Raw genomic sequence first — 12998 nt, 5'->3', positions numbered from 1 at the left:
GACTCCAATGTCTCAAAAATCTTTCTATAATTTTTAATATTATTTTGAAGAAAGTACTCATTCAGAAACACTCGGCACGAGAATTTCGGAAACTGCAGGACTTGTCAAGTGTTCGAGGAGCGCTGTGCTGAGTGTCTTTAACAAGTGGCGAAGCGAAACCAAGGGGAAACGACGTCCAAACGTCGAGGTGTTGGGCGCCCCCCACCTCATTACATATGTCGGATGTTGTAAGGCTGAGCAGACTGGTAAGACAGGACAGGCAGCGAACTGCGTCGGAACTAACATCAGAGTTTAATGCTGGGCCAAGTACAAGTGTGTCTGAACTAGTGTTGTCAAATTTCCGGAAATTTTGTACCTGTTGGTATAAAACCCTTATTTTCGATTTCTTGCCTAAAAAATTAGAAACATTGAAAAAAAATTAAAATGCTTGTATTAAGTTAATTTTACTAGAAATGATATTCTTTTTTTTTCAAATATAAGTTCAAAAATTTCAATATTGCGTATATTAAAAAATAGCACTCGAAAATAAAACTATTCCAATTATTACCTGTATTAAAATACTAGATTTACGCGTATATGTTTGTCCCCACAGAAAAGTTTATATGTTTATCTCCAGTCCTTTCGACAATGAGATATTGAACCCACAAATGCTAGAAAAAATATCTAGAGGCCTTCTCCTCGATCCGCAACCTGAGGACGCGCCATGCCGTGGTGACAGGAACCCACGTTACACGAATATTTAAAAAAAAAAATGTCCATTAGTTCTTTATTAAATTTTTAGGGGTACACTGGAAGTACAAAAATTTTTGAAAAAATAAAGCTTCATACCCTACTAGTTATATATTCCAACATCACATAAAGTTGTATATAAGGGTTGAGTATCTCTCAGGTGTTTGTTTCATGGTCAAATGATAAGAAAACAAAGGATAATCATTTCTTCAGTCTAAAATGAATCTTCATTGTTTGGAGAGTTTTTGTTTTTTTAATGAACTCCGTATATAACTGACATAATTAATTGTGTGTGCAATTTATTTACTTATTACATAATGAATGCAAAAAGAAAAACACTGGTCATATATAAATTAGAAATTCCAACCACAAATGGGCTCAAATCTTGCAAGCAGTGCGAGATATTGAAAAAAAATAGTCGAAAAAATTTCCCCTTTATGATACCCCTTGCCGATTTTTATAAAGGCGTTCTTCACTTGTATCTGAAAAGGGACATGTACAGATATAAGGAATGACAAGGGGATTCATGCTCATATGTGAATGATGCGCTGTGTAGAGAGCGCAAGTTCAGTTGCTTTAAAATTAATAGTACGCACTTATTTTTGTTATGTCCTTTATTGGTGGATATGCATTAATTACAGAAGTCACAGTTACAGTTACATGCATTAATTACAGTTACATACAAGCTTACCAACATGATGTGTTCTGTTGCAACAAATAGGTCTCTGGAATAAAACTGATTTTTCAATATGCTCTTTGGTCTGGTGAGGCTTTGTTAATTTTAACCGAATTACTTCTTAACAGAAAGAGCAGTAGGCAAATTTCACTAATACTCATGCACTAAATCATATAATTACTATCATTTAATATTTTAATATAGACACTTATATAACCTTTATGTACAAAATCTTGTATGTAAACAAATACATGTTTTCTAGTGCTACAGATCATCTATTACAATCAAAATGAAAGTGACTATGTTTCTAACTTAATAACTCTTGAATCATCAGACCGACCTCGATAAAAGTTTCAACGTAGATGACGTTCAGGATGGATTTTATCATTTTGAGAGACGGGGAGAGACGGCATATTAGTGTCGAATCCACAATTTTCGGGGTCACTGAAATGGACAATGCCATTTAAATCAAAATTCAGCCCCACAACTTGGAGGAGGGAGGAGATAGATATATAAAAATTATTGAAAATGACCGATATTAGTGTCGAATCAATAGTTTTCGGGGTCGCTAAGATGAACAGTGACACTTCCGGCCGTTTAAATCTGGCGGAAGGGAGAAGTTTATATATATATATATATATATATATATATATATATATATATATATATATATATATATATATATATATATATCGATTTTTTGTCGGTACGCAACGGTACGGCATATTTTAATGGTAGCGGAATATTTCCTTTTCTGTCTTAAAAATGGGTTGACAAGAAACTTTAATAAAATACCAAATGCACTGAGAAAAAATGTAGCTGACGTACTTAAAAAGGTAGGTTACATGTGTAATTCCTGTAGTTTTTAGACTTAACGTACAGCAGACGTATAACTGAAAACGAATGTTTTATAATACTTTCTGTATAAGTGTTCCATCTATACGTACTTTCTGTATGAAACAATGTAGGCGGTCAGGATCTCACATACAAATGGACGTATATAGCATATAGCTGACGAAGGTATTCTCTATTCCATCAATACATGTGCAGTTTGTATATAAAGGATGCCGCCTTCTATGTGTGGGGGCTAGTGCCATAAATAAGTCATCGTCCGCGAGAACTTGTGGAAAACACCCCCGATAACTAAATGGCCAACCAGAACCTTCATTTCCTGCATTTGACAACCGCTCGTCAGGTCCACGTGGAGTGCTTAGTTGCCACAGTTCCAACCGCTGTCCTTTCAGTCAGTGTTTAGAAGATTTCTGTTCAACATATATAGTTTTCTTATATATAAACACTGTATATTATATTCGATTATAACAAGATGTGGAGGCCCTGGGAGCAAAGTTCAGCGAATGAACTTGTAAATAACATGCAGCAAGATGATCAGATTAACAACCAAGACAATAATTTTATTAATGTAATTAATAACGCGAGTGATAGTGAGCGTGAAATGGAATGTGTTGCTGGACCGAGTGGAGTGAGTAATGAAAAATTGTCTACGTCACAAGAAGAAAAGAAGTTCACTGGAGTACTTAGTAAACAAAGCCAGAAACTTGTTTTAAGTGCATATGACTATGTAGTGAAAAACAAACTTGGGAGGGGACCGTGCAGTGAAACTGGGAAGGAATACCGTGAGAAAAATTGTAGATAGGGGAACCCCAAAAACACCGAAGAAATGTGGAACTAAGATGACAAGCTTCTCAAAAATTGATAATTTTACGTGCGATTTAGTCCGCCGAGAAATTTATAAGTTCTACAGTAAGGGCAGGGCACCTACTTTAGACGAAATTGTGAGTCATCTTCGTGAAATATGTGACTTTCCGTATGGACGCACCACATTGTATCGACTTTTGAAACGTTTAGGTTTCAAATACCAGACTCTTAATAAGAGGAGGGTGATAATGGAATCAAGTAGGATCGTTGCTTGGCGATACACATATCTGAGCAAGTTAAGGCAGTTCCGCAGTCAGGGTAGAAAAGTAATATATTTAGATGAAACTTGGTACGATACCCACGACGTTTCAAGAAAGGGTTGGGATGATGGTTCGTGCGCTTGTACCCTAAATGCTCCCGTATCTAGGGGCAAAAGACTAATGGTATTGCATGCCGGCAGTGATGACGGGTGGGTAAAAAACTGTTTGTTTTTGTCAGCGAAAAATATTGGCGATGCAATGGCTGACAGTCACGACGACATGAATTCTGCGGTATTTGAGAAATGGTTCTCAGATACCCTTATGGCTAATTTGCCAAGAAATGAAAAGTGTGTGATTGTTTTAGATAATGCTGCATATCACTCACGCCTAAAACTGAAGACGCCGACAATGTCAATGAATGTAAAAGACATTGTTCATTATATGCATGTCAACAATATCCCAGTACCCGACCCTCTCCCGATAAAGGCGGTCCTCTTGGATAAAATTAAACAGGCGAATATAAGTAAAGCCTATGTAATTGATAATATCGCGCGCGACTATGGTCATTACGTTTTAAGACTTCCGCCTTATCATTGCTGTCTTAACCCGATCGAATTGATTTGATCAAAGCTCAAGAGAGACGTTAGGAAGAAAAATGAAACACCATCATTAAGTGCAAGTGTTTGCAAAGTGTTAAGAGAGTGTGTTGAATTGATAAGCCCAAATGTGTGGAAGAAGTGTATTGAACATATAAAGACAATCGAAAATAGCTACCTTACACATGACCAGCAGTCCGACGACAGTACATTTATTATTCAGATGGATTCTTCCGACAATGACGTGGAAACTGAAGAAGAGGACGGAACATAATCTGTAGTCAGGTAAGTTAGTTCAATGTTGATTGAATTCAAATTTAATTTACTTTGAAAGTATCAAATATCTGAAGTCACTATATTATTATTATTATTATTATTATTATTATTATTATTATATTGAAAGTCCTGTATGAATAGTAAATTTTCACACTTCTTTATAGTATTCACTGAAACTTGTCATTTATATTAATTATTCTATATCTACAAAATTGGCGAATCTAAGTAATAGCTGATACCACTAATACAGCAGATGCTCAAGTCTCTCTTTTCAGGAATCAATGATGACGACCGGGCGAGCCTATGGACCAAGAAGAAGCAATTGCATGCCTTAAAAAAAAAATAACAGATTCTCACTAACAAAACACTTCCCTATTACAGACAACACAGATTTGCAAGCCAGATTAAATGTTAGGTTTTGAAGATAAACAGCTTTATTAACTTAATATTACAGACTCGTTTACATGGATTTTTACCACCCCTTCCAGTGTGGTTTTGCCATGTAAATCATCTAAGCATGTAGCATGACCGATTAAGGGGTCTTTTCCTGGTAGCCCAGGTTTTTGCCCCTCTATCAAAGCGTAAAGTTAAAAACTCTTCTCGCGCTTTCCTATCATCTTGTTTACCCTCCTTTCTTCTATCTATACATTTTCAGATTCGCGAGTGATGTCTTTCGATAAAGATGGAAGCCGCGGCATACACACTCCCCACCGACAGATACTATAGACTACTAACAGCATGTAGGAGAAGCATGTAGACAGATGGTTGATGCTTCACTCTCTCAATAGCGCGGGCTTTCCCGAGGGGCGCTAGTAGTTTTAGATTTTCTTTTTCTGTTTCTGTTACTCTTGTTCTTTAATTGGAGGGGGTGCGGTGGCTCGGTAGTTAGCCTCCCCCCCTGGTATGTGGCTAGCGCGAGCGCTTTTGGTATACATACGCGTGATAAGTCAGTTAACTTTAAAATATAAAAAGTGGTAGAGCGCTCATTTTAGGTTCCGGGTATCCTTGGTTCAATCCCAAGCCATGCCATTTTGTGGTGAACGAATATCGTCCTTGTGGGTTTTCTCGGAATTCTCCCAGTTTCTTATCGTACCTATTGAAATGAAATGTTCAGTTTAACGTTCCACACTATTCAAAGGAAGCCTAATGAAGATAGATGGTTATGAAAGTGAACGATGATGAAAGAGGTGGTGAGACGATCCCTGTATAACCAGGGGTGATTATTACAAATTAACAACTGCTGGTACTCATGCAGGCACGTAGCCAGGATTTCGTAATAGGGGGGGTCCGAGACATGAAACACTGTGGTTATCACACCAGAGTTCTATTATTCTAAACTATTTTACTGGTAACATATATTGGTTCGTTTAGTCAGGATTTCGTGATGGGGGGGGGGGAGTTTGATATGAAATATTGTGGTTATCACACCAGGGGATTGATCAATTTAAACTATTTTACTAGCAACATATATTGGTTTGTTAAGACTTTAAAATTAGGACATATTAGCAAGGGCGCCGATTTCTCTGTAAATTTCGGGGTCCATTCAGATTCAGAAGGCATATATGAGGATTTTAAGACAAAGTGCATTCAAATATGCCAATATATTGTAGGCCCTATATTTATAAATACAACAATGCGCCCATGCATGTTAGTAAGTATTTTAGTAACAAACTATGAAGAAATCTCGAATAAAAGAATATTTATAAAAATATGTTTTTAAAAAATTACAATATCTACGTTCCTTCTTCTGTTCATCCAAATACGACAATTTTCCTTTCACTATGACCTCAACTATTTAAAAAAAAAGTACGTATCCAATAATGTTTTGTAAAATATTTTATATCTGCGTTCCTTTCTCTGTTGAATCAAATGTTAACAGGACTTGCTTTCCACATAACTTTTTTGTTTTTATTATTCCGTCAATTACTGTCTGTACCAAATGACAAGTTAAAGGAGCAGTAGAAAACCGTTTCTGAAATAACATGTTTGATAGTACAGGGAAGCGATGATAAAAATTTATTTTTATTTTATCTTTATTTTTAACGCTGATTCTTCCTATTTCTTGTTTCTTTTTGTTTCGTCGTTCCTTATTTTTTTATGTCTGGTCTCGAAGGGGGGGGTCCGGACCCCCCGGACCCACCCCTTGGCTACGTGCCTGACTCATGTAAGCAGATAAATCTGTTCTTCACAAGTTATTCCCATCATATACTAAAAAATTACAGATTTCCATTACTTTCCTTTTTAACAGAAATGCCTGTTCCCAAGATTAGCTTTCTTATTCTTACATTGGCTGACATCTGTTTCACATTAGCCATTGTATTGGGAGAGAGAGTGAGAGACAGAGACACAGTGGGTTTTGAGACATTGCAACCCCGCACATGCGGTCAAAAGAGGGTTGGAGGGAGGAAGGGATACTGCTGTAAAATCCAGCAGGGGAAGTTCAAACAATTTGCCGAACTGCACATCTATTGATGGAATACACAATAAGATGAGTATATGCATGTGATATACGGAAAACTGTTAGATGTCAGACATCCTGCAACGGTATGATTTAACATCTAAGGGCAGTGCTTATATAGCATACGGATAACGTATGCTCCGTACTGATTTTTATAGTAAGCAAGAGTATTCCGTATATTTGTACAATATACCTCTGTCTGGAGAACGAATTTTTCTCAGTGTAGTAAATGTATAGGTTTATTGAAATCAGAGGCTTTTTTTGTTTGTTTTCGTTTTCCTTCTTAGTTTCAGGAGAAAGAGCTGCGAATCTTTGTTCTTTCTTGAAGCCAGTTAATAATATTCAGGGATCTTTGCTTCGCTGGTATGTCCTCGCGTTTCCCTTTGTTTATTCCATTTTTGCACGGTAATATAAACCATAAAGGCTCTGAACCGACCAGATATTTTTTTCTGAAAAAACTAATGACACAACAAATTTGTCTGTCGCTAATGCAATGGCCATTAGAGATGGAAAGTTGAAGATTGAATTCCTGATATAAATAAAGCAACAAGGCAAAATTGGACGGTGAGCAAAAGTCAGACACTCTCTATCTGTTCCACAAATGCATTCAGTAAATGGAAATGTGCATTCAAGATCCAGAAATACTAGAAAATGTTTATTCAATTATCTATACAAGCCGGCTACGAGTCTTTTGTTTCGACAGCTGGTGCAGTCCAAACTACCCTTTCCTCCTACCAATGTTACAATTTAGGATTGAGCTTCTTACTGAATATTTAGCCTACCGAAGGACCACACAGATGTTATCGAAACTATTGTGCTATTGTTTCTTTTGTATGCTTTGGCAGAAACTTCTTTGGATATTGAAGCCCGCTCACTTTCTGTTACTTGCGGACACGTTGAGAAAAGCAATTTAGTAAACCAAGCTTTCTGTCAAAAATCTTAGTTTTTTCTCTCTTTTTTTCCGCATTAAGAAGCAACTTCAACTCGTCGCGCTCTCGAGTTTGTGCTCAATTTCAGGTGGAAATTATTGAAGTTTCGACCACAGAGGCTCAAGAAATCCTGTGAATCTGAACATTTTGCAAGCGGCTTGGGTTTCGGGGACACTAAAACGTCGTGGGATGAATTTTCAGCAATGAAGTATCTTTCATTTAGTTGGTCGTGTGATTTGTTGCGTGGTGTGTCAGACAAGAAAGCTGTAAAATTTTCGAATTATGAAAATGTTAATAGAATCTTAAACTTCCGTATAAGTGTGTAGTGCGTAGAGGAACGTCGAGTAGTTATCTCCAGATGTGACAAAAAATATAGTCGCTATTTTAAAATTGCCAAGGACCATGTGAGTACATTGTTTATCCTACGAACCATGTTTTAGAATATTATGCTGTCTTTTCGTAATATACGTTGCTGAGTGGAATAGGCTATACACTTAGATATTTCAACACGGGCGAACGCAGGGGGTTGAATTAGTGGTCCAGACCACCCGAAATCCTAATTTTTGTGCAAATTTAGTCTAATTCTAGGGGCAGGTTTACACATTTTAATATAATTTATCCTCAAATTGAACTTTAACCCCCCAGAATACCTTTAACCCTTCCGAAATAAATAGGGGTCGCGGTGTCTCAGTGGTAGAGTGTTCACCTCCGGTGCTTGGGGTCCCTAGTTCGATCCCAGCTAGCGCCGTGTAGACTTTGTAGAGGACAAAAACCGCGCTCGTGAGTTTTCTCGGGATTCTCCCGTTTCCTTCCACTTTCTTCATTCCACCATTACATTCATTTCTCATTATCACCATCTCGTTTAGCCTAACCAGCATATCCGTGGGAAGTAAAACTTAAAGATTTCATTTCATTTTTCCTTCCGAAAAAATCCCTGCGTACGTGCTTATATTTCAATTATCTTTTATGAAAATGCTGTTCTACTCAAAATTATAGGATTTGAAGTCTGAACATTGAAAGCTATTTGTGCTTATTATTATTATTATTATTATTATTATTATTATTATTATTATTATTATTATTATTATATTACCTTGAAAGGTATGGAACCAACTTTTTAACCATTGTGAACGTGAGGTCCAGTGTACCGGCATCTATTATTAAAAAACTATATATATATATATATATATATATATATATAGAGAGAGAGAGAGAGAGAGAGAGAGAGAGAGAGAAAGATATAGATATATACATGATCGAAAATGGCTGTCGAATCCATACTTTTCGGGGTTCCTGAGATGAACAGAAGATGCCGTTTAAATCCACAACTTCAGTCCCGTAAGTACTCTTAAGAGGGGACGGGAACAGGTGAAAGTAATTGAAAATTACCGACATTAGTGTCGAATTCATAGTTTTGGGGCTCGATAAGTTCATTGGTGACAGTTTTGGTGCCCTTTATGTCCAAAATGAAACATATTCTTCCCGTACAAGATATTAGGAAAGTTTCACATTTTCAACCCTTTAATATATTTCTCGCTACTCAAACTTACTCACTTGTGCGGTATATGTGTGTATGTATAAATAAGATCATATTTCTTTTTGAGTTATTCGAAAAACATACAAATAATAACGAGGGAGGATTTTTACCAGAAATCCGAAAACTAAAAAGTAAAATTAAAACCTGTTACTTTAAGTATTTTTCCTGTTAGCAAAATGCATTGTATAATGCTGCAAACATGATACAGCAAGTAAGATTACTAGCATGAGACGAAGAAATAGTTTTTAAATTATATTTTCCGGTTTTTGCTAATATTTCCCAACAAATTATTTTTATTAATGGCTTCAACATTTTTGGAAATTTTACCGATCTCGATAAAATTTTCAACATAGATGAGGTTCGAGATGGTTTTCATTATTTCACTTTAAAGGTGCAACTTGAAGGAAGGGGAGAGGGGAAAATGATAGATAGTAGTGTCGAATCGATAGTTTTGGGGGTAGCTGAGATGAACAGTGACACTTAGGGCCGTTTAAATCCAAATTCAGTACCATTAGTTCTCTAAGGGGGAATGGTGACGTGTGAATATAATTCAAAATTACCGATATTAATGTCGAATTCATAGTTTTGGGGCTCCATAAGTTCATTGGTGAGAGTTTTGGTGCCCTTTATGTCCAAAATGAAACGTATTCTCCCCGTGCGAAAAACGTGTATTCTGCTAGTCTGTAATAATAACGAACGGAAGTTTCACATACTCAACCTATATATTTCCCGCTGCTCAAATTTATTCACTTGTGCGGTATATGTGTGTATATGTAAATAAGATCATCTCTCTTTTTGAGTTATTCGAAAAATATACAAAGAATAAAGAGGGATTTTACCAGAAATCAGAAAACTAAAAAGTAGAATTAAAACTTGTTGCTTTAAGATTTTTCAGTTAGCGAAATAGATTGTATATACAGTAGGAAGTCGACAATCCAAACGTAAAAAATCCCAACGCGGTCCTTAGAAGCTTTTTACATTTTGTCTTAACATAACGCTAGCGATAAACAAACAATAGTGTGTTCGTCGACGTTGTGTGAAGTCAGTGTTTTTACAAAAGTTCATTCATACGTAATTGTTTGTCACACATATTTTTATTTTTTATTTTCTCTTAGGCCTGTAAGTTTTAAGTGCGACTTACAAGATCAGTGTAATTTAGTGTATGAGCAGGTTCTTCAGAAACATTAAATGTAAGTAGCTTTTTGTACGGTATTGTAATTACTGTATGTACTGAATAACCACTGTATCGATAGAAGAACATACCATACAGTATGTGTAAGCCTAAATCGCATTTTCTTGGTCATTTTCGAAAATCCGAACTACCTGTGGTCCCAATTAGTTCGGATTTTCGACTTCCTACTGTATATGCTGCAGACATGTTACAGCAAGTAAGATGACTAGCACCAGGCCAAGAAATACTTTTAAACTATATTTTCCTGTTTTTGCTAATATTTCCGGACAAATGATTTTTATCTAATAGATTCAAAATTTCCGGACTTTTTACATAGAACAAGGAAGGCATCTCTATAAAATACATGTTTGATTTAACATATTAACTATAATGATTCTGGCCCCGTTATTTTAACACTTCCCTGCCATCAAGAGGAATTTCATAAGATTGATCAAGATAATTTTAATGTGTCTATTCTAATTATGCTAACTAGGATTATATTTTAGTTTCTTTTGTAGCCATAATTCCGTTCTATCACGGTGCTAACTTTGAAGTGTTTGGATGAGTTGTGCACAAAATTTCCCTATTCCAATACGAGAAACATAAGTACTCAATTATCTTAACTCCAAACTAGTAAATACAAAATAGTTTTAACTTTGAAAGAATAATATAATAAAATATTCGAAAATTTCAATTTTTCCCAAATTTTCCGTTTTTTTTTTCAGGTTCGGGAAAACCGTAAGAAACTCTTTTTTTACCCAAAATTTCCGTTTTCTCCCAGGCCTTCACAACACTAGTCTGAACACACAGTGCACCGAACACTCCTAACAATGGGCCTCCGCAGCCGACGTCCCATTCATGTGCGAATGTTAACACCCCGATATCGACAACTACGACTGAAATGAACACGTGACCATCGCCATTGGACCTTGGCATAGTAGCAGAGCGTTGCATTGTCTGATGAATCCCGATAACTTCTTCATCATGACGATGGTAGGGTGCGAATCCGTCGTATACCAAGGGAACAGCTCCTTGACACCTGTACTGCGGAGCGGAGACAAGCTGGCGGCGACTTAATTATTATCTGGAGAACATTCACGTCAGCATCCATGTGTCTGGTGGAGCTCGAGCAAGGCACCACGACGGCCGAGGCGTATCGCACACTACTTGAAGACTACATACATCCCTTCATGACGACCATGTTTCCCAACGGTAATAGCATTTTTTGACAAGATAATGCACCATGTCACAAAGCCAGGAGTGTGATGGAGTGGTTCGAGAAGCGCAGGAGAGAGTTCCAAGTGATGTGCTATCCCCCCAACTCGCCGGATGTGAACCCAATCGAACACATCTGGGATGTGATTGAACATGACGTCAGAGCGCATCGCCCCCCTTCACGGAATTTACGGGAATTAGGTGTCGTGTGTGTGCATATGGTGTCAACACTCTCCAGCGACCTACCAAGGATCATTGCGTGCATGCCTAGACGTGTTGCCGTTGTTATCCGTGCCAAAGGTCGACATACTGACAATTAGGTAGGTATTCATAATGGTCTGGCTGATGTGTGCGTATATTTTAACTCGTATATTTTGTCTCGATTCGAATTTCGAGACGTCTCGACTCGAATTCGAGTCGAGTCGAGACAGAAATATATTTTCGAGTCGAAACAACATTTTCTCTAGACGAGTCAAGACAGGCTTAAATCTCGACTCGACTCTACTCGTGCGCATCCCTGTACAACTGTTGAGCTGCTCGATCTTCTTGCTACCTACCAAACGTTGAGTCGTTTGAACGTTGCCATTGTCAGTGAAATGCGGGAAAGTGAATTGAAGGGAAACATTTGGTTTCTGGTTATTTGGTATGATTGATTGTTACTTCATAGTGAGGATTTGTTTTAGTGTGAGTTTTTTTAAGTAAGTAATATGGATTCAGAGACAAGTAACACTGTTCCAAGTAATATTGTCAGTTATGAACTGACGTGAGTCCATCAACAAAAGTAATGAGTGGCGCTGAAAGGGCTAGAAAATATAGACTTAGGAATATAGGAACAAGGTGAGACTGAAAAATAAAGTGAGGATGCAGCGTTATAGGCCAGTTAAAAGATTAACTCTTTTCCTCTAACGTTCCTTTGGCGAAACTCATTCCGCATTGTCTCGTTGTTGGCAACTCAGAAGAGGAAAACACTAAAATGTGAGGAAGAACAAGATAATTCAAGTTAGATTGGTTCAAGCAAAGCGAAAAGAGTGCCATGATGCAGAATGATATTTTCATCAAGTGAGAGACCGACATTAATTCAGAATATATCTTTGAAGACGATGTTCATAATGATATTCCAACCCTCCAACTGTAGAGCTCAGAATGGGCAATATTAGAGCAGGTGTATTTTTCCTAGTGAAATTTGATTGTGGTTCTTTCAGAAATAGAATTAAATATCGGTATGTACGTGTGTCAGAAAGTGATGTAGAAAAAGATGGGGATATTAGAGTAACAAATCTGAAATGCATGAACAACAGTTGTACAAATTTTTGTTTTGATGAAAAGAACAGATCTTATGTCTCATTCGATCAAGTTTTAAATATACTTCAAGTACCTAATTTGCTGATAAAGGGTGAAAGAGTATACTATAAAATTCCAGAACCAATATCCGTTTTTGTAAAGAACTAAAGAGTTTAGAAACGAATCCATTTGCCCCCTACAAGACTGTCAAACC

At 36.9% G+C, this 12998-nt stretch overlaps 1 protein-coding gene across 1 annotated transcript; it reads left to right on the top strand.

Annotated features, from left to right (window-relative positions):
• The first annotated feature begins 3096 nt into the window (after positions 1 to 3096).
• Positions 3097 to 3945, top strand: LOC145677130 (uncharacterized). Its single transcript, XM_081747776.1, has one exon. The coding sequence runs from the start codon at positions 3097 to 3099 to the stop codon at positions 3943 to 3945; it is 849 nt and encodes a 282-aa protein (XP_081603902.1).
• Positions 3946 to 12998: the final 9053 nt, after the last annotated feature.

This window comes from Thermobia domestica, unplaced genomic scaffold, assembly GCF_964235325.1.
Source record: "Thermobia domestica unplaced genomic scaffold, izTheDome1.hap1.1 HAP1_SCAFFOLD_641, whole genome shotgun sequence".
NCBI classification, from domain to species: domain Eukaryota; kingdom Metazoa; phylum Arthropoda; class Insecta; order Zygentoma; family Lepismatidae; genus Thermobia; species Thermobia domestica.
Note: the sequence above shows the minus strand (reverse complement) of the source record. Positions and strands in the feature narration are given on the sequence as shown.

Coding starts and splice junctions, on each gene's coding strand:
- LOC145677130 (XM_081747776.1), top strand. CDS start 3,097: ATGACAAGCTTCTCAAAAATTGATAATTTTACGTGCGATTTAGTCCGC.